The sequence below is a fragment of the Petaurus breviceps genome, unplaced genomic scaffold, assembly GCF_028583685.1.
Source record: "Petaurus breviceps papuanus isolate PSGF00001 unplaced genomic scaffold, PetGlider_PUasm1.0 91133, whole genome shotgun sequence".
NCBI classification, from domain to species: domain Eukaryota; kingdom Metazoa; phylum Chordata; class Mammalia; order Diprotodontia; family Petauridae; genus Petaurus; species Petaurus breviceps.
The window spans coordinates 9,532,639-9,554,251 of NW_027187419.1; the positions used below are offsets into that span (position 1 = coordinate 9,532,639).

Genomic DNA, 21,613 nt, shown 5'->3' on the forward strand with positions numbered 1-21,613 from the left:
TTTTTACCTAGATGAGTCATAAGGTCTACAGTGAACTCAGGGAAATCAGAAAGGCTATAAGGATATGAGGGCTACTTTTTTAAATTATTATTTTTTTAATTGTCAAGGATTTATTATCAATTACTTCCACCCTTCCCTACCCACCGAAAAGAAGAAAAAATCCTTGCTACATGTAATCAATCAGGCAAAACAAATTCCCATATTGGCCATATCCAAAACCCACATCTCATTCTGTGTATCAGTGTAACACTCTGTCAGAAGGTGGGTATCATTCTTCATTAGCATTGTCTGGAATTATGATTAATCAGAGTTCTTAAGTCTTTGAGAATTGTTCATTGTTGGTGTCAATATAAATTGTTCTCCTGATTCTGCTTATTTCACTTTGCATCGGGTCATACAAGTCTTCCTGGGTTTCTCAAAAGCCATTTCTTTCATCATTTTTTAGAGCAATAGTATTTCATTACATTCATATATTATAATGTTTTCAGGTATTTTTCTTTGAAGGGTACCCCATCATTTTCCCATTTTTTACCACTATAAAAAGAGCTGCTATAACCTTTTGGTACCTATGAGATTTTTTTCCTCCTTCTTTGATCCCCTTGGGATATAGACTCTGTAGTGTTATAAGGGTACTTTCTCTGTAGAATCCAGGGAGGGGCCCATGGCAGTAACTTTGACATTGCCCTTTCCCTGAGGAAAATGTTAGCAATGAGTGGAGAAGGTGGGGTTAATACACACTTCACAAGTAGAATCTGTGTAGAGAGAAAATTCTTCTAGTGAAGAATCATTTTATTTAGAGTAACACTGCTTCTGGTAAGTGGTGGAGATCATCCTTAACCAACCTTTACCTTCACTTCATTTCCTTCTACCCTCTTGGGACTTATCTCTTAAGGGGGAAAATCAGGGTCAGCATCTGAGTAATCACTACCATGAGCTACAGATTTTCAAGCTCTTGCCTTTTTTTTTTTACCCCAGGAAATTGAATAAACTATATTCTTTATATATCTCTTCTCCCATGTTTTGCCCCACTTGGAGAGGAATAAGGGTCAAAGTTTATGAGGCTAAATATGGATATTAAAAATTAATCTATTGGTGGCTATTTGCTGTCATGAGGCTAGTGGGGTATTCCACGTCTGATCTTCTCAGCACCAGCTGTGGAGATATCCTAGCTCAGCAAACCCCTCACAAACCAAGCTCTAATCTAGCCCCAGTTTGGCCATCTGTACAGATTAGTTTGTTTTTTGTTTTTGTTGCTGGTGTTTGTTTATTTGTTTTAAGACACAAGACAAGAATGACAGCTGTGCCAGCAACTGCCAGGGTGGTCCCAGTTCAGTCTTTTATATCTTTGGAGATTTCTTATACTTGGTAGATTAACCTGCCAGTCTCCTGATTCGACAGAAGCCAGTATTTCCAAGTTAGATGTGGGTTCTGGGTAATTGTATCCTCTGTGTTAAACCTGCAGAAAAGCAGCTTTTAAATATTCATATTAAATATGAGATGAGATTGTTTAGTATTAGCCCACATCCCTATCCCCATGTAGAGTTGGATTTAGGTTGATTAGTATAGTTCTGACTATCTTTATCATCAGTAAGCCTCTGTTATGTTCTGGGCACTGAACTAAAACACTGGGGGACACCTAGAAAAACAAAATGATGGTTCTTGTCCTCAAAATTCTTACATTCTAGTGAGGGAAATAATAAACACATGATTGTGTCCATACAAAATGTGTGTAAAACATATAGGGTAAATAGGAAGGAGATGATGTGGTAAAGGAATAAGGAGGGGAACAGGACAGGGAAAGACCTACAAAATGTGGAATTTGAGTTTTGTTTTGAGAAAGTAAAGATGAGGAGGGGAGAGACATAAGAGAACCAGTAAAAAGAAGACTGAAGAGGCAGGAAGAAGCCAGGTTGTGAAAAGGTAGTTAAGGGGCACAGTGGATAGAGCTCTGGCCCTGGAGTCAAGAACACAGGAGTTCAGTTCCTGCCTAGGATGCTTACTGACTGTGACTTAACCTCTATTTGCCTCAGTTTTCTCATCTGTGAAATTGGGATAATAATGACACCTATCTACCAGGGTTCTTGTGAGGACAAAATGAAAAGACTGTGGTAAAGCACTTTGCAATCCTTAAAGTACTATATAAGTGCTAGCTCTTGTGAAAGGATTTAAAGACCAAGAAAGGATTTTCTATTTGATCCTGGAAGTAATAGGAATAGCTAGAGTTTACTGGCAGGGAGGGTATAACATGGTCAGACCTGCACTTTAGGTAACAGCAATTTGACACCTTAGTGAAGGAAGGACTAGAGTGGAGAAAGAATTGAGGCAGAAACAGGGATCAGCAAGCTGTTGGAATAGTGCAGGAGTGAGGGATGAGGACCTGCACAGGGTGGCAACTTCCATGGATGTTGTTTGGGGCATTATTGATTGACTACAAATTTTCTGAGCCTTAAGATTCCTCATCTCTAAAAGGAAAACGAGAGTACCTGCTCCTTCTTGTCTCCCATGGATGCTGAGGATAATTACACTGATATCCTGTGATTCAGCATAAGCAGTGTGCTGTATGAATGTCATGTTTGTGGGCTCTTCCTGCACTGGAGGCCTCTGTGGAGCATGGAGTTGACCTTAGGTTTTTGAAAGCTTTACCCACATAACAAGCCATAAAGGCTTCCAGAATGGTATTGAAGGCACTCTCCATATCAAAGGCCAACCTAGCTAAATTCATAGAGATTTATCACCTCATGGATAGAGCTAGACACTAGGTGATGAATTATTTGAGGGAACAGCAATTCATTAAAGCATCTTCTCAGGAGTAGAAAGATTGACATCTGCATTGATAATATGAGAACTTAGGAGGGCAGAGAGTATGAGACAGTAGAAAGAGGATTGCTTCACAGAGTTAAAATACCTGCCTTTGGATCCTGCCTCTGATCCTTACTCTCTATGCAATCTTGGACAAATCACTTCCATTCTCTGGGCCTCAGTTTCCTCATCTCTAAAATGGAATCATTGAACTAGATAGCCCTTCTAACTCTACAGCTGCAAGCCTAGTTTACAGCTTCTATGATATGATTAATTCTTATAGAGTCAAATACTTTGTAGGCTCAGTGGTGAGTTTAAGTATGTCCTGGTCTCTGCTCTTAAAAATTAATGCTTGGAGTTTATAAGATGTAAAGATCTACTGAAGCAGTGGGCTTTGATTCTGTAGTACAAAATGACTTTGTATTTAGTTTGTGCATCTTTTAATTGACATATATATGAAGGAAAAGTTAACTTTGTATTTCCTTTCCCCCTATTTTAAAAAAGTTTACTAGAATTGTAAACCTCTTAAGGGCAGTGACTTTCCTCCTTGTCTTCATGTCCCTTCACCTGGCACAACAACTTGCACATGGGAGGTCAGCAGTCAATGTTCATTGCATTTAATTGAATCAAACTGTCAGTCATTTGGAAAGTATGGGTAAAGTTCCATTATAGCATATAACGTAACAAGAATTACAAAATTATGACCATGTTCAGATGATTAATTTATAATTTTATTTTACTTTGTTCATTAGATTGTAAGCTCCTTGAGGTCAGTGATTGTCTTTTTCCTTATTTTATATCCCCATCATTCAGCATGGGTCCTGGCACATTGTTTATAAATAATAACTTAATAAATGTTTTTTGATTAATGACTAATGGAATCAAGAATTCTCATAATCAGTGATGCTGTATAATATGCACTAGCTCGTAGTACCATTCTTTAAGTGGCCTCCATGATAGAAGCAGTGGATTGTAATATTCTTTACCATACTTTGGTTCTACCATCAAGCAATACCGGTCCCCCATAATTCCCCTGCCATATTCACCAGAAAAAATCACACAAATTTCTAATCCATGATACCAAACAAAATAGCAAGTGATGCAAAAGGTTTAAATGATTGTAAGAGGACAAAGGGGTCAGAATGAGAAGAATTAAAAGCTTATTGAGATGAAATTTTACCTTTGAGACAATTGGTTACCTAGGTGGAATTTGTTGGGTAGGAGCCAGTGTCTCTATTTCTTAGACAACCACAGGATCTATGGCAGTGTTTCAAGGACTGGGTCAAGAGCTAATATTGGCAGCTGGATTTGGCTTGGTTTGTGTTATAAAATTCCATCCTACTTTGGACCATTTTGCTAAATATTACAACATTGTTTCTTCTTTTACAGGGAGAGTCCATCTGCCAACTTGGACCCATGTGTATTTCTCAATTCTTTTACTGGTTCCAGCAGGACTCTGCTGATTGACGGTCGTGTTGAACTCAAAAGGGGCCTGCAGCGTCAGGAACGACATATCTTTCTGTTTAATGATTTGTTCGTTGTGACTAAGGTCAAGTAAGTATTTGAGGAAATGTCTTTATTGAAATGCAATGGAATCTTTTCAGCAAATGGCCACTGTGACCCTGAGAAAGATTGTTTCACTAATCAACCCTTGTGTATCATGTACCAGCCACTTTGGTGAAGAGGGATGCTGTGTTTTGTTTTATATTCATACATTTCTCTTCTTCATGTGTGCTCATTTTAAAGTATAGTTAAGTCAAGTTGTGTTCATTCATGTTGGGCTTTTTTCTGCAATTAGCTTGCTTTTTTCCTTGAACAGGCCACTTATCTTCTTGGTTCTTGGTTTCTTTATCTATAAAATAAAGGCACAGGACTAAGTGACCTATAATGTCCCTTCTAAGTCTCAAAGGGGTTTTTAATTTAGCGTGAACTTTGGTTTTAGTCCTGACCTCGCAGGATTGTTATAAGAACAATGCTTCATAAATCCTTAAAGTATTATTATTTGTCAGTAGCATTATGCCTGAAAATTGTCATTGGAAACCTCCTAAAAAGACAAGTCCCTTCAGTAAAGGGATTACACTGAACATAATTAAATCTTTCTCTGATGATTCCTCACTTTTGCAGTGAATGTCCCTCAAGGTCATTATTTGGAGCATGAATCTTGATTGTATCATGTGTGGCTGTGGATAGATAATATATGTGTGTGAGAGATGGGGCTACATCTTTACCAACCCCAGGATATTTCCTGGGATTTTATTTTTTTTTTTTAAATCCTTGATGACCTCCCTATTTTCATCTTTTCTCTCCAAGTTGAGTACACTACACACCTACTCCCCAAATTACATTAACTAAGATTTATGATCAGTAAAGATTTTACTGGAGATGGTTCTAAACCAGGACTGTCAAGGAATCAGACAAGTGAACTGTGAATATAATTATTCTTGATGTCCAATTATTCAGCCTTTGACTCCAGTTTAAATCACTTTTATTATTAACTGAAGCTTCAATGGCAGTGTCCTTCAGGAGTTATAGATTCATAAAGTCATCCGTGTTGAGGAAAACCTTTTTGTTCCTTCTCTCTAACCTCCGCTTCCAAACAGACAAAACAACAGTTCATGTACTCTCTGTGTTAGTAAGCAGAAATATATGGTTGAGAACAGGGGAAGGAAAAGATTGTCCAGTCTTAAGCCTCATAATAGAAATCATGGAAATGAAATGTTTTACCTTTTCCTAGAAACAAGTGTTACTTCTCTCCTCTCTAAACTTCAGAGAAATTGTTAGGATTACAGAGTATATTAAAAAAAAACAACAACAAGGAGATAAAAGGTATAAGTTTTTCATTTATAATAATGTCTTCAAGAGATTTCATAGCATAGTAAAACCTGAGATTTCTGGAAAAAATTCATCCAGTACAGACCATGCTGAAGAATGATTCCTTTCCTCAACTGCCCATAAAATCCCTGAGTCATGGAGCTCCCCCCCCCCCCCCCCGAAAACTTCCAGAGACAGAAACCTCACTTCTCCCCAAGGCAGGTCATTCTACTCTTGGATGACTTGAATAATTTATTAGAAAGCTTTTTCTTACAGAAAACCAAAATCTGCCTTTCTGTAATGTCTACCTATTCCTTTTAGTTCTGCCCTCTGATGCCAAGGAAAATGAAGTCTAATTCCTCTTATATATAAAGAGTCCTTCAAAGATTTTATAGCAGTCATCATATTGCCCATTAGTCTTGCCTTCTTCAGGTTAAGCTGGTCCTGTTCCTTCAGTGAAGCTACTTTCAGAATTCTTTTGCATCCCATTATCATCCTGCCTGGACTTGAACTTTTCAGTGGCCAGTATTGTACCTGTACAGTTGGGTTTTTGAACCAAAAATACAGAATTTTACATTAATCCCTATTAGATTTTATTTTTATTAGTTTTAATGAATTTTTTTAGCCTTTGATGGTCTTTTGGGGATGATAATTCCATTGCTGAACCTATGCTTTGTGGTTTTTTTTTTAATTTTTAAAAAATTTTCATAAACATTCATTAATGTCATTGCTAAGAATATTACATCGACAAGTGTTTACTAAGTGTCTGCTGTGGGCCAGACACTGCTAAGCCTTGGGGATAAAAAGAAAGACCAAAGATGGTCTCCATTATCAATGAGCTTACAGTCTAATAGGGGAGCCAACATGCAAACATCCATGTACAAACAAGACCTACAAGGCAGTAACCTTAAGGATGTACTGGAAAGGCTTCCTGTAGAAAGTAGGACTTTAGCTGAGACTTGCAAAAAGTTTAAAGCCAAGAGGCCCAGATGAGAATGGAAAAAGATCAGACATGGGGGATAGCCTGGGGTTGGGAGATGGTATGTCCTGTCCCAAAGAGAGAGCTTTTGGTGACTGAATGACTTAAACCTTTCTCTGCCTCCTAATGCCTTTTATTATGTCATATTTGAGTCAAACAAGATTAAATACTGATTTTGTGAGATATTTTGTGATACAATATTAGCCAGCAGGTCTCGTTTTTGCCACAATATCTCACAAAACCTTTCAACTATTAAGTTTAGCATCCTGGTGTCCCTCGTGCCCATAAATACCTATAGTTGTTACTCTGTGGCCACGGGTATCCCTTCTACCTCCCTGTCTGTTGTAAATGAGTAAAAAGGTGCAGTTGAATGAGTTGGAGTGTCTGTACCCTTTCCAGAGGAACTGTGTTGAACCAGTGCCCCAGAGGAGTCAGGACCTAGATTTAAATCCCAACTCTTCCTTTTACTATCTGTTTGACTTTGGGCTAAGTCATTTATCTCTTTTGAGCCTCAATTTCTTCATCTGTAAAATGAGGGAGTTGGACTAAATGGCCTCAAAGGGCACCATTCCAGCTCTAAGCTCATGATCTTATAATCTTTGTAAAACTGCCAGAAAGAAGATCACATGTTGCAGCATTTAGTTTGGACAAGATTAGAATGCCTACAGATGTGGATGCAGATGTTGTTATGATGTCAGCAGGAATGCAGAGGCAGAGAAGAGCTTATCCCTGGAGGTTTTTAATTATGTACAGTTGAGACTGTAGAGTACGTATGCATTCCTTAAATTGGAATTTGTCAAGAATGTGAGTGTCAGTGGAAATAGCATTTACAGATAACTAAGGATAAAGGAATAAATATCAATTCTTTAATTTACTCATTCATTCAGCAAACATTTGTTGCTATTTGCATAAGTTATTTATTATGTCTATCAATAATTCTGGGCACTAAGAGGGAATTCAAAAGAAACAGAACAAAATCCTTGTTCTTCAGGAGCCTACAATCTAATTGTAGCACATTCATTTTAATTCTTACGAAAGAATGTTTTCCTTCACTCTTCTGCTTTTTCTTCCTCTATAATTACCAGGATAGTTAGAGAAAGTAGATAGTTGTTTACTGGACCTGTAATGACTTGTTTTTCCTTCATATTGCTGCTATCCAAATGGTCCTCACATATTATAGACTGACCTTTTAGCTAAAGACCAAGTTCTTTTCCCACTGGAAAAATGGCTGTTTTTAAGAAAGGTGGGTAGGATCTAGGCCCTTTTTTTTTTCCCACTCATCTTTGTAGCTGATCTTTTGTATTGGTGGGATACCAATAAAGGATCCGAACCAAACTGAGACTTCCAAAGCAATGCTCACATTTTGCCTCTTTACCTTATTAATAAGTCATGTTGTCTGCTACACATCTTTGTAGGTTCACCCCAAGTGTAATTGAGAAATATTTATTCTGTGATTTCACGATGTGAAGTAGAATATTTCTGTTTTAACTGACTCTTTTTTAAAGTATGATTTATTTTCATGTACTTTTAGAAACCTTTTAAAGTGAAAGACATTGCAATGTAGGAGAAAATATATTCTTAGAATCAGGGAAGACCTTCATTTGAATTTTGGCCCCAGTACTTCCTATCTGTGTAAGCATAAGCAAATTATTTGTCCTCCCTAGACCATAACTACACTACCCTTACCACTACCACTATACTACTACTAGTCCTTGTACTACTACCACTGCTAGTACTACTATTACTACTGCAACTACATAGCTAACTAGCATTTGTGTCACATTTTATGGTTTGTAAAGCATTTTTTACATATAATTTCCTTTGATTCTCATAACAACCTGTCAGGTAGATAGGTGCTATTATTATTATAATATCCATTTTTATAGCTAAGGAAACTAAAGCTGTGAAAGGTTAAATGTCTTACCTGGGGCTCCCAGAGCTAGTAAGTACCTGAAGCAAGATTCAAACTCAGGCCTTTCTGATTCCAAGTCTAGCGTTCTGTCCACTGCATGACCTAGCCAAAATAGGTAAAATGGGAATAATATGTAAGGATTAAATGAGATAATGTATAAAACTACTTTGTAAATGGGATCATTAAATTATTATTACTTAAGTCAGTGATTTCCTGAGTTATGAGTCTAATAAATAGAACCCAAGACTGTCCAGGTATCAGGATCATTCAATTTAAAGCAAAAAGGAACTTAAAGATACCATCTATTCTAACCCTTTTATGCTATAGATGAGAAAAATGGAGACCTAGACATGTTAAGTGACTTACCAGTCAGTCCCACACACTAACTGAGTGACCATGAACAGGACACTTATACTTTCTGGCCTTCAGTTCCCTCATCTGTACAATGTTAGGACTGTACTCGATGGCCCGTAAGGGTTCCTTCCAGCTTGCTGATACCTGTAGTCTTGTAGATATATTGTATCTGCTATGTGGGGGATGGCAGCTTGGTGGACAGTGGATAGAGCTTTGGGCTTGGAATCAGAAAGATATCTTTATGAGTTCAGATCTGTCATCAGATGCTTACTAGGTGTGTGACCCTGGGTAAGTCACTTCACCATGTTTCCTTAGTTCCTCATTTATAAAATGAGTTGGAGAAGAACATGACAAACCACTCTTTGGCAAGAAAACCCCAAAATGGGGTCACAGAGAGTTGGACACAACTCAGCAACAGCAACAAAATGTTGGAGACACACACCTGATGATGTTATCATCAAATATCTAGTACATTCTTAGAACATCTTCCTGGTTGAGAAGAACTTTAAGTAACAGAAACAAATGCTCTGTTCTTACTCAAACACGTACTATCTGCTCTCAGTCTATATCTCCTCTTAGATTCAAGATTGTATTGTAACACAGAGTAAGTAATTTGTGGAATTAATAGTTTGAGTTTTTTGAGTTCTTCGTTTTTTTTGTTTTTTGTTTTGTTTTATTTTTTATTTCTTTTGTTATTTACTTCTAGACTGTTTGGGAACTAGTGGTTTAACTCTGGTTTTCTTTATACAAACCAGGTTTACTGGAATTTACCAACTGGTCTATTCATTCAAATAGTTGAACCAATCTGTGTATGTCCATAGCCTTCAATGATTGGGGGAAAGGAGATATTAAGTTAGAATTGTAGTCATTCTCTTCTTCTGTTGAGAACTGAAGTAGAAGAGATTAGACCTTTTCTTATTCAAACTTTGTATTTCCCCTAGTTGCATAGAGTGAGGACAGAGCAAGTACAATAAATGTTTGTGGAATGAAGGAATTGAAAATTATTCGATTTCCCAGCATATTAGGTCAGTCCCAAAATAGCTTAGTTTCAGAATTCATTAGGCAGGTAAAAAAGTAGTTTTTTTCCTCTTATTGGAATAATTAGGGTTTTTTTTAACCTATTAAAGTTACTAAAGAAAAATGTGTCTGCTACCATTAAAAATTTTTTAAAGAGCGATAATTACATTGGTTTTGGTTTTTAACTAAAGCACTAATTGGAGTTACTAGAGCAATTTTCATATACTAGCTGTTTAAAAAAATAGGATACCCATTTGGCATTTACTCGAAGGAAATAACTCTTGTTGTCACTGGCCTCCTAGTTCACACGGTGCCAATTATAGAAATAAATCTGGAAATAATTTATATGCCATTATACTTTGGTCAAAAAGGTAAAAAGTGACAAAATATGGATAATTGATCTGTTTAGTTGCCTTAGGTTGTATAGTAAATTATACATAGACCTAGGAAAATTTCTTTACAGTCTTACAGATTTCCACCATCTGCTGGGGAATTCTGCCTTCGCAAAGAAGACACATTGAAAGAGAACACCCCATAATGATGGTTGGAGATGAAAGAATGAGGTCAAACTTGGTAACAAGGATGTTTGTCTCCTGTTGAACAGATTTGCTCCTATTGGTTTGCTATGGTTAATATTGTGGCAATAGATTTAGAGCCGGAAAAGGACCAGCCTGGTCCAGGCTCAGAGATGAGGAAACTGAGGCCAGAGAGGCTAACTGAGTTTCCCAGACTACGAATATTAATAATATGTATTAATATACAGAATCATGATTTTAATATCTTCTGAATCCCAATCTTTTCATTAAACCATATGGCCTCATCTCACGGCAGCTTCATTTTATAGTCATTTATGTTCAATTACTAGTCTTCTTGACCTCAATATTTAACTCAGCACATCAAAGTACATGAGTGTCAGCAATTAAGCAAGTTGAAAGAGTGCTTGGTGCATATGTTTTCTGTCTTTATAGTTTTGTTTTTATAGTAGAGCTAGATTAATTTGTACTAAATCACTGGGAGACCCATTGCAGTTTTTAGACTTTGAGTTTGAAGGTAAACAAATGAACAATGGAGATGGAGGATGATTTTTTTTAAAGGTACTGCTTAAATGTATTTGCACAAGTGTAATTAATTTTTTTAAACTTTTTGCTAAAATGGCATTAAGAAATTTTCTGTGGCCATATTTGAAAAACATTCTTAGCCTTAGACTAATAGTCTCTTCTAGTGAATTGGGCCAAGAAAGAGAAAGAGAACTCCTTTGCTTCATACCAACTGTGTAGGAATACTAGGCACTTATGAAATAATAATATGTTATTATATATTATAATATAATGTGGCATATATTATTATATAATAATTATATAACACCTATATTATTATATACTATATAATATGAAATAAAAATAATAGAGAAATACTGAGAGGAGCTGGCATTATTCTTGTCCTTGGAGCTTTACCTTTTTATTGCATAGATAATAAATGTCCAAGAATCACCATTATGCAAATTAGAATTGATAAATACTCAAGATATGTACACGCCTAAGGGCTATAGAAACAGAAGAGAAAGACATTACTGTGAGCTAGGTGCTGAGCAAGGAGGGCCAGGGAGTATAGGCCACTTACAGGAAGTCACACAGAAAGAGTCCAAAGAGTCAAAGGCAGAATTGCACTCTAGATCCTCTAGGAATTTATAGCTAACATTTTTCCCACTATACCAGTTTGACCTTCTTATTTTAAAGGAAACCGAGATCCAAAGAGGTTAAGTTACTCGTCCAGGGTTACTGCCCATGATAAGCATCCTGTGCTAGGTCTTGAGTGATGGAACAGTTTGACAGATGGGAAGAATAAGGAAAACCTTTCCTTGCTGAGACAACAACATGATAGCAGAGGCAAAAAAGCTCAAAGGGGGCGGGGGTGAGGGTGTGGGTTGGTTTTGTTTTGAGCATTTAGTTTGTGAAGATTTTCAGCTTGAGATAAGCCTGAGAAGATAGTCTGGGATTAGGATCTGGGAGACATGGATGTCACTTGACTTTTACTAGGTAGACAGCTAGGAGATTGAGGAGAACTTTGAAGGGTTTTGAGCAATAGTGTTCCATGACCCAGTGTTTTTAGATGGATACTCTGGTTGCTTTATATAGGATTGTGGAAGGGGAAAACACTAAGTCTGAAGACTAATTAGCAAATCATTGCAGTTTGTTTAAGAGACAGACACCAAAGCTAAGAAGGAGGGAAATGGAAAGGAGAAATTGGATATAAGAGACATGGTAGAAAACGCTATGGTAAAAATGATCAGAGCAATGAACTGAGAGTTAGGAGACCTAGGTCCTGTTCCAGGCTCTGCCACTTAGGGACAGTGTGGTTCTGAAAACTAAAGAAAAGACTTTAATCTCCCTGCACCTCACTTTAACCATTCCTATGTTATCAACAGTGTTGGATTAGGTGGTTTCTCAGGTATGATCCACCTCTAAAATTCTGTACTTTTTCCTTATGATGGTAGAATTTGTAAGACTTGTTCAATGATAAAGCAAGAAGTAGAACATACTTTGTGGTTTGCACCTTGGATGACTTTGAGGGTTGTGGTGACATTAACAGAGAAAAGGACTAGATCCAGAAAAACCAAGAACTTTGGGTTTATGACCCCGACAATTGTTGGCAGTCAAGACTTTGCTTGATAATTCAACCTACTTAATGAAAAATCTGAAGAAATGTCGTTAATGGAAAATGTTGAAATAAAAGAGGGAGAGAAGACACATTGTATCACAGGGCATTTTCTAGTTACATTTTTATTCAGAATACCTGAGAGACTCTAGAGGAGGTTAACCTTTGGATCTCAATTATTTTTGAAGTATAATGCTTGAATAATCCTATTTCATAAATCCCGTTGAAGAACATTACCTTGTAAATGTCTCATGAAGCAGAAGAATCACAGGGACGTTTGAAATGTGAAATGCCTTTGGTTTCATTGGGCTTTCTCTTTATCCTTTACCTTGTCCCACTTATTATTTTGTCTCAGGCCCCTCCTGAGCTTTTTAAACTGCCAATTAGGCCAAATGATGACGACTATGGTGGTTTTGAGATCAGATGTCTGTGGGGGATTATGTTGAAACTATCAAAAAAGCCATTTAACTTGTAGCTTAAACTGGATCTTTCCTTGGGTCTCAAGAGGCAAATGGTAAGTGTGTCAACTCATTGCTAAGCCAGATGTGATCCATCTGGCCTTTGGCCTGAATCCAACTCATTTGGGTTGGGTTGGGTTTTCAAGTATTACCCAGGACCATGGAGAAGGTGATGTGATCACAATTTCAGCCAGCAAAGGGGACAGAGAGGTGAAAGATTTGGATAGGACCCAGGAGGGAACCTTGTGATAACTCTATTAATCATTGATGAAAACTTACTTAGGGTGAAAGCACATTCCAAAGTTGTACAGTAAGGACATGGCTGTATATTTAAGTCTGTCTCTACAGAGATGAAAAAAAAAGTGAATTTTTTTTTTTTTAAGATGGCAAGTCCTTTTCAGTTGTGTTCATTACCCAGAGGTATTGAGGAATATTCTGCTTTGTGATTTCAAATGAGAAAATATTTTTAAAGCACTTAGCACAGTATGTGGCATGTAGTAGGCAATATACAAATGCTAGGTACCATTATTATTAGTATTATTAAAATGAACGAATGTTTTATTCATATATAATTCTCATAGCCTATATATTAGTATTTGTTCTTAGAATTTTTCTTTCTATTCAATAGTGAAAGTAGGCTGGCCTAAAGAAATGCCTGATACCTTCCTGCTGCATATATAGTCAGCTCCTTTAATTACAAATTTAATTTAAGGGCTTACTTTCTAGTCCTTCTCTTAAGCTGTCTATCTTTTGACCTGCTCATTAACACATTGATTACAGGCTTTTCAGGGGAAGAAAATGGCAGCCAGGTAAAAGGATCTAACGGCTACTTTGGCTACTCCCATAAAGGGATTGAATGAAAAAAGGGGTTAAATCTATCAGTTAAAATTATAATTTTTCAGTTATCTTTGAATTTGTGTTATTTATGCTGTTTGTCTTTCATGAGTAATTGAACTCAACCAGTTATTGAGTATTCCACTAAATGCAAAAGACATTGCCCTTGGCACTGAGGATCCAACAGTGAATAATAAGGAACTGATTGCTGAAGTGAGAAACTGAGACTTGGCCATTCAGTTCAACTCAGAAAACCCCAAAACATTTGTTAAATGCCCACAACATGCAAATCACTATGCTGGGCACCAGGGTTTAAAAAAATTAGGCAGAGCACATCTTTGTCTTGGGGAGCTTGTAATCTTTGGGGTGGAAGGAGGCATTTGTGGTGTGTATTACATAAGATAGTTGAATAAAGAAACAATACAAGATAGAATGTGAAAGGAAGAGTTGGCACCTGTTTTGGCCCATAATGGAAGAGAAGGGTTTCAGTAGTCAAAGATGATGGAGGAAATGTGCTTCAGACACAAGAGACAGCTTGCATGAATTCATAGAGGAAGAAGAATATAGGATGTGGTTGAGCAATAGCTAGCATTTTAGTTTGGCTGGAATATAGAAAACATGAACAAGAGTAATGAAGAAGTAAACCCTGGTAGGAAGACTGGAACCAGATTCTAGAAAAGAGAATTGTCTCCATCTAAAATACTTAGGCACAGGGGGAATTACAGATAAGGAATATATCCCAGCTCCCTTTAACTACTGCTCCCAGAGCCCACAGGTAAGGGCAGGGCTGTATCCTTGAGTTTATACTGAATTCCCCCTATGTAGCCTAGGTTGCCATTTACTGTGCCTAAAGTCAGTAATCTGGCCTCCCAAGCTGAGAAGAGTCCTAAATTGTCTCAAAGGCCTTGATGGCTATGGGTCCCCACCTGTACCAGGAAATGTCCTACCTACCTAATCTGCCATATATTAGTCAAACTCCTTCCCTGGGGTTTAACAAAACACTTAAACTGTGTGTGTATGTTTTTGTCTTTCTAGGTATAACAACAATCTTAAGATAAAAAATAAAATAAAATTAAATGATATGTGGACGGCAAGCTGTGTGGATGAAGTGGGTGAAGGGAATACCAATACTATGAAGTCATTTGTTTTAGGATGGCCTATTGTCAACTTCGTTGCTACTTTCAGGTAGGAACTAAAATGTGACCCTTGATGATTGTGTTATTTCTATTCATTTTCCTTTAGGAACTTACTTTTCATTGCTCAGCTATAGCATTCACAAAGGATTCATAGAGCAGAGAAGTAATTCTTGTTCTATTTGGTTTCAGGAGACAAAATTAGAGTAGATTGTGTGGGGTGGCAAATTTTGGCTACAGTGTAGGAAAATAATAACTTCCTAACAAATAGAACTATCCAAAGCGGAATGAGCTGCCTTTGGAGATGGCAAGGCCCCTACTCAGTTACTCACAGGCTCAAAGATCTCGAACTAGGGGGTATCTTAGACGCTGTCCAGTCCAGACTTCTCATTTTACAGATGAAGAAATGAGACCCATGGAGATTAAGTGGCTTGCTCAAGATCACATAGGCAGCAAGGGATTAAGTGGCTTGCTCAAGGTCACATAGGCAGCAAGGCAGAAGAAGCAGGATTTGAACCCTGGTCCTCTGACTCCAGAGGCAATGCTCTCTCTGCTGTACCATGCTATCCATCTCTATGTACTCTTTGTTAAGAATAGTGCCTTTTACCTATGGTAGGAACTAGAGGTATGCCCACTTATCTAGACTCTTCTAGATGGGATTTATGTCTCAGCAAAGAATTTGACTCTGTGCCCCATAAGATCTCTTCTTTTCAATATTTCACTATTTAGAGAAGTTTTTCCTTATTTGTCCTCAAATGTCTCCCAGGTACAGTGCACTGGCCAGTGGGTTACCTAAATGAATACCTGGGGGAAGAGAATCTTCTGATAATGGGATAATAGGAGGGAAGGATGAACATCTATTCAAGGAGAAAGTGGGGCATTTGTGAGAGTGACAGTTCCATCATCAGAAATGAACAAACAGAAGTCCAATAATCACTTGTCAGGGATGTATAGAAAAGATTCTTGCATTTGGTAGGATATTGTATACCCAGAATTCTTTCACATTTAATAGGAGAGAATAAAATATAAACTAGCAAATAGTATCCAATTTGATTGCCATGAAAAACTCAAATAACATTAGATTATAGTTTCAGCCTGTGTCCATATTAATTAAACTCTTTGAGGTTTCTAAAGACACTGATAAGGGCTTATATTTCCCCATATGAGTTTTTCATTAATGTTTTTGAAGAATTGACAAAAGAGCATTCCTCAGTCAACCTTGTTATAAGGTAGATTTTACCTTTGGTGAGGTCATAAATAATGCTCCTTTGGAACTGGGTCACACAGAGAGGTACATGGTGGGAATGAGTAAGTTGTAACTTATTACAAATGGAATTGTGGAAAGTATAAAAGAGATGTGCGACCTGAAAAGGAGGATGGATGTTGATCATGAAGTGAGAGTGAGGTTAACCAATGGGCAGTCTGCATTCTGCATTGGTACCCGCATGTGATGACGAGATACCTAGAGGAAGACCCCACATCACATTTGGCTCTTCTTCAGTGCAGAATGTATATGAGGACAAGAGGTCAATGAGGTGTGCTCCATACCTATGGATAGAATACCCTCATTGATGAAGTCATAGAATCACTAAAATATTTGTAATGGTCAGATAAACAAGTAGGGGTACAGTGGATAGAATGGCAGGCCTGGACTCTGTAGGACATACCTTTGTGAGTTCAAATTTGGCCTCAGACATTTATTAGCTATGTGACCAATGGCTACTCTTGTTCGTCTATAAAATGAGCTGGAGAAGGAAATTACAAGCCACTCTAATATCTTTCACAAGAAAACCCTAAACAAGGTCACAAAGAGTCAGACACAACTGAAACGACTGAACAATAATGGGCAGATGATTAATATTACTATAAAGTAATTCCCAAATATTACGAAGAACACATACCCAATTTGCTCAAAGCAATAAATATGTTGTTAAAATTGCAAAATCCTGCCATTTCACTTATACCAAGAACAGCAGTGGAGGGCGGCCAGGTGGCGCAGTGAGTAAGACCACCGGCCCCAGAGTCTGAAGACTTGGGATTGGTTCCGGACTCAGATACTTAATACCCACACAAAATAACTGGCTGTGTAACCTTGAGTAAGTTACTTAACCCCAATTGCTTAGGGGCGGCCAGGTGGCGCAGTGAGTAAGAGCATTAGCCCCAGCGTCCAGAGACCCAGATCGATTCCGGCCTCAGATACTCGGCACCCACACAAAAACAACTGGCCATGTAACCTTGAGCAAGTTACTTAACCCCAATTACTTAAAAAAAATAAAAAGAACAGCAGTGGGGCACCAGATAATTAGATTGGGTGGTTAGATGGTTTGATGTGGTATCTCCAGCCCATGTCACAGAAATCCAGATTTGTGACTGTTGTGTAGAAAGGTAGGGAATTATGCCTTGGGACTTAGTCTTAATTTGCAGTTGGAATTGATAGGAATTCCATCAACAGCATCCCTGACCAAGTGATCATCTGGCCTCTGTTTGAATACTTTCATTGATGGGGAACTCACTATTTCACAAGGCACTCCATTTTCTATTATTGGACAGTTCTAATTATTAAGAAGGCCTTCCATATATTCAACTATAAGCCGCCTCCCCCTTAACTCCTAATGATTGGTTCTAGTTCTTTGAGGCCAAATTAAGTACAAGAGGCCCTGGCTATCAGCATCCTCCCAGCAAAAATTCGGCCCCATTCAACTATCCCTCCCCCTTTATACTAGCTCTATCCCCTTCTTCATCCATCAGTGTTAAGTAGCTGATGGAGATAGGCTCTTCCTTTGTTTTTTTTAAGCAATTGGGGTTAAGTAACTTGCTCAAGGTTAGTTAAGTAACTTGCTCAAGTAACTGGATTCTGGGTCCAGTGCTCTTACTCACTGTGCCACCTGCTTAACCCTAAGCAATTGGGGTTAAGTAACTTGCTCAAGGTTACATGGCCAGGTGTTTCTGGGTGGGTGCTAAGTGTCTGAGTCCGGAACCGATCCCAGGTTATCCCGACTCTGGGGCCAGTACTCTTACTCACTGTGTTACCTGGTCACCCTGATAGACTCTTCTTAAAAGAGTGATTTGAATGTCAAACAATTAAGGGAGACCTTAGGGAAAATTGATGAAGAAATGAATATTTGCAATAATTACTTTCTTTATGACTTTAATGTAAAAGTCAATGTAAAATTGTTTTATAGTGCTATCCTAAAATATTTTTGGAAAAATTATGCCTCCCCAAAAGTCAGCATTTGATTCATTCTGATTATTAGTGAAGAGGCACAATTATAACTCACATTTTGTTAAATACCAAAAAAATTCTCTTATTTTCATAATTTTTGTTTTCATTTGTCAAGATAACATCCCAGTGGAACTTTTGTCCCAATATTCTGTCCCCATTGTAACTAAATTAATTTTTAGAGGCTTCTTTCTGCTGGTACTAATCATACTTAGACAATGACATCTTGCATAATGGGAAGTCTATTTCCTCCATTTCTTGTTAACCCACTTAAATGTTTCAGAAATCCCTCTCTCCTCCAATTCAGAATTTAGATCTTTTTTCTTTTCTTTTTTTTTCAGAATTTAGATCTTAAAAAATGATCAGCTGTTAAAGGCTCATCTGTTAATTAATTTACCTCCTCTCTGACAGCATTTCCCTTGAATGTTTACTGCTCATTTAACTACCACTTCAACCCTGCCTGCTCCAAGCTGTACCAAAATACCAAAGAGTACTTAGTATGCCCTCCCAGAAACAATCTGTGTAGAATCTGCTGACCACTGAGGCCCTTCTCACAAAAATTTCAGCTAATAAGTAAATTAATTAAATCAATGAAATTTATTATTTTTCAAAGTTTATTTGGAAAAAATGTATACATTACTATTTCTCTTAAGGTGAAAATGATTGGGAAAAATGCATAAATCTATGGTGCCTTTAATAATTCCATGCCATTATTTATTTTCACTAGGGAAAAAGGGGATGAGGAAGCCTATTGTTTCATACAGTCCTGGCATGGCAATGAAATCTGAAGTGGATTGTTTTTCACAGTGAAGGGCGGGGAACATTGATATGAATGGTGGAAAACTGTGGCTGATCCCCCAGCAAGGGCTTCTGGGAAATTCTGTTGTCCATTTGAAGAGTATGGGGTTGCACCAGGGCTTTTGTGTTGACCCAATAGGTCAAAGTATTTATTGACTGGGATCAGAAAATACAAATTAATGATGAGAATTTTTTTTGAACTGTATAAATATCAATTTTAATTGAATAAAGACTCATTGAGATTTCTTTTCAAGTAAAGAAATGTGTGAAGCTGACTTGTTTTTTAACTGAGGTCTTGCCTAATAAATACTAAGACTTGATCTAAAGGCTGCATTCCATCTTTTAAACCTGGGAAATCTTCTGTTGAAAAATTCTGTTGAGAAAAAAAGTGTCAAAAGACTACAAGGAATTATGAAAGAGGAAAAGTATATATATGAAGGTAAAAAAGGATAGTGTGCTTTATAACAGGCAATCTAGGGAAATTATTTAGAAGCAAACTTGCTAAGCAACACTGACACAAATTATAAATACTTATTAAAAACTTTTTCCTGAAAGATCAAAAAATGAGAAGAGTTTTCAATTCTTCTAAGTGATTTTTCTGTATAAATGAACAACTGATTGGAAGTGCTGATGAAATAGTGGTATAACCATGAAAGGCCAAACATTTATCAGATTCTTTCATCTTCACCTATGTCCTCTGCTTAGGGATGCCTAAGGTAGAGATTATTAAGCAATAATAATTAGGCTGCAAATGTGCACAATGAGAGGATTGTGAGAGTAAATGGACTCAAGAGTTTTGAAGATTCTAGGAAATGAGTGAATAGGAGGGGGTTAATACATACAATTGAAGTTGTCAACAATAACAACCAAAAAAAGAAAACTGGGCTTTTTTTCCCCAATTATGGTTTAAGTTATCTATGTAAAGATTTTCATTCAAATTTTAAATCTGTTACTATACCAGAATCTTACTGTAATACCATTCACTGTGGAACAGAAGACAGTAAAAGATGGATCCGTCTTGAATGCTGGATAAGTGACTCTAGTCAAAATACTAAATTAATGATAATCATATCTTACATATGTATGGGACTTTAGAGGTTTTCAAAGCATTTTTTCATATCTCATGTTAATACAGGTTTTCACAAGTGTCTTGGTTCATTTTTAAGCCTAAAATTTAAACCGCACTCAGACTTATGGGACATACTTGTAATGTTAATGGGATATATAAGATCTTCCCTACCCATTAATAGGCCCCACATGGCCCTCACATGGAGACCATTAAGGGAAGCTTGCTTAGGAGAGGCTTGCTTATAGGAAGGCTTTCACACCTTTTGTTAATTTCTAATTAGGCACCAAGAAGGGTTTTGATGCCCTCTGGCTCTAAAAAAGGTATATATATTCTGAGGTTAGCATTTTGGGGCTTACTCATTGGAAGAGTGTTCTTGTGATTTGGTCAGATGAGACTCTGGGTAGCTGTTAAGGAGCCCCCCAGCTTTGAAAAACCCAGATGTTGGTGCTTCTCTCTCTGGTAACTATGTATGTATTGCCTCGGTCAGATAGTTGGATCTGTCTATTGACCTGTGCTAATTTCTCAGACATTTAGAAGCCCTGTCTGTTAGTTTTTATTTCTCTGTTTGTATTTTCTCTGAAGTTGTAGGTAAATTTTCCCCTGAACTAGTGAATATAATTAAAAGGATTGTTGACCCCTTAAACAGCTATCTTTCCACGTAAAGCAGATCTAAGAACCTGTGCTAGCAGCCATCCTGGGCCTGCCAATATGGTTGCTGCTACAATGCTATGTAATTCAAAGTAGATTTGTAGGCACTAAATTTTCATTCTTCCCTCTTGAACAAGAACTCAGCTGAAGAATATTTACCCCAGGATCTCTGTTCATCACTGTATATTTGAACACTTGAGGGGATTTTATTGATGTGGTTATTCTAACAGTGCAGATCATTGCCCATCCATACTTTCTTATTCTACAGGACTCTTGCCCATGAAGACTTCTTATAGGTTACTAAACATTTCTTGGTTATTGCTGCAGCACTCAGGCTGTTCATGTGTTAATTGTCACTCTGGCCACATGACTGACCTGCCTCCTTTTCTAGTCATATTTTTCATATTTGATGATTTTTTTGCTACTTCTTATCCATGAGTTGGTAGAATTCTATAGCCTCCTTTCCCCCAGATAGCTTTCCATTGCCCTTTGGGATATCTGATTGGTTAAATTGGTGTTATAAGATTTTGCAACCATATACCATCTCCAGAAGAACTTTATTACTATCAGTGATAAAATTATGACTTTATGCAAACATTTTGATCAAATTTACAGAGCCTAGTCTATGAGATTTTTATAAGGGAATTTCACCCATCAGGGAGTCCCAAAGTAGGAATCCCTCTCTTGGACACTGAAATCAGAGATATTTTAGCTTATTTACATTCACTTGTGTGCCAGAATTTACTGACTTGGTGGTATTTTCCAGTACATTGGGGATTACAAATATGTAAAAAGGAACATTTGATTTCATTTGACTTTTGTTTCTATTTTCTTTTATTACAGCTCTCCAGAACAAAAGGAAAAGTGGTTATCTCTTCTTCAGAGGTATTTTAACAATATCTTGATTTTGATCTGAAGCTTCATTT

At 37.3% G+C, this 21,613-nt stretch overlaps 1 protein-coding gene across 2 annotated transcripts in view; it reads left to right on the forward strand.

Annotated features, from left to right (window-relative positions):
• The window catches only part of ARHGAP20 (Rho GTPase activating protein 20), a 176,209-nt gene that overhangs the window by 86,093 nt on the left and 68,503 nt on the right, over nucleotides 1-21,613 (forward strand). For both annotated transcript variants that reach the window (XM_069080433.1, XM_069080434.1), the window contains exons 3-5: nucleotides 4,189-4,353; nucleotides 14,855-15,004; nucleotides 21,531-21,572. In XM_069080433.1, the coding sequence (XP_068936534.1) occupies nucleotides 4,189-4,353; nucleotides 14,855-15,004; nucleotides 21,531-21,572 (357 nt within the window). The remainder of the gene's footprint in view (nucleotides 1-4,188; nucleotides 4,354-14,854; nucleotides 15,005-21,530; nucleotides 21,573-21,613) is intronic.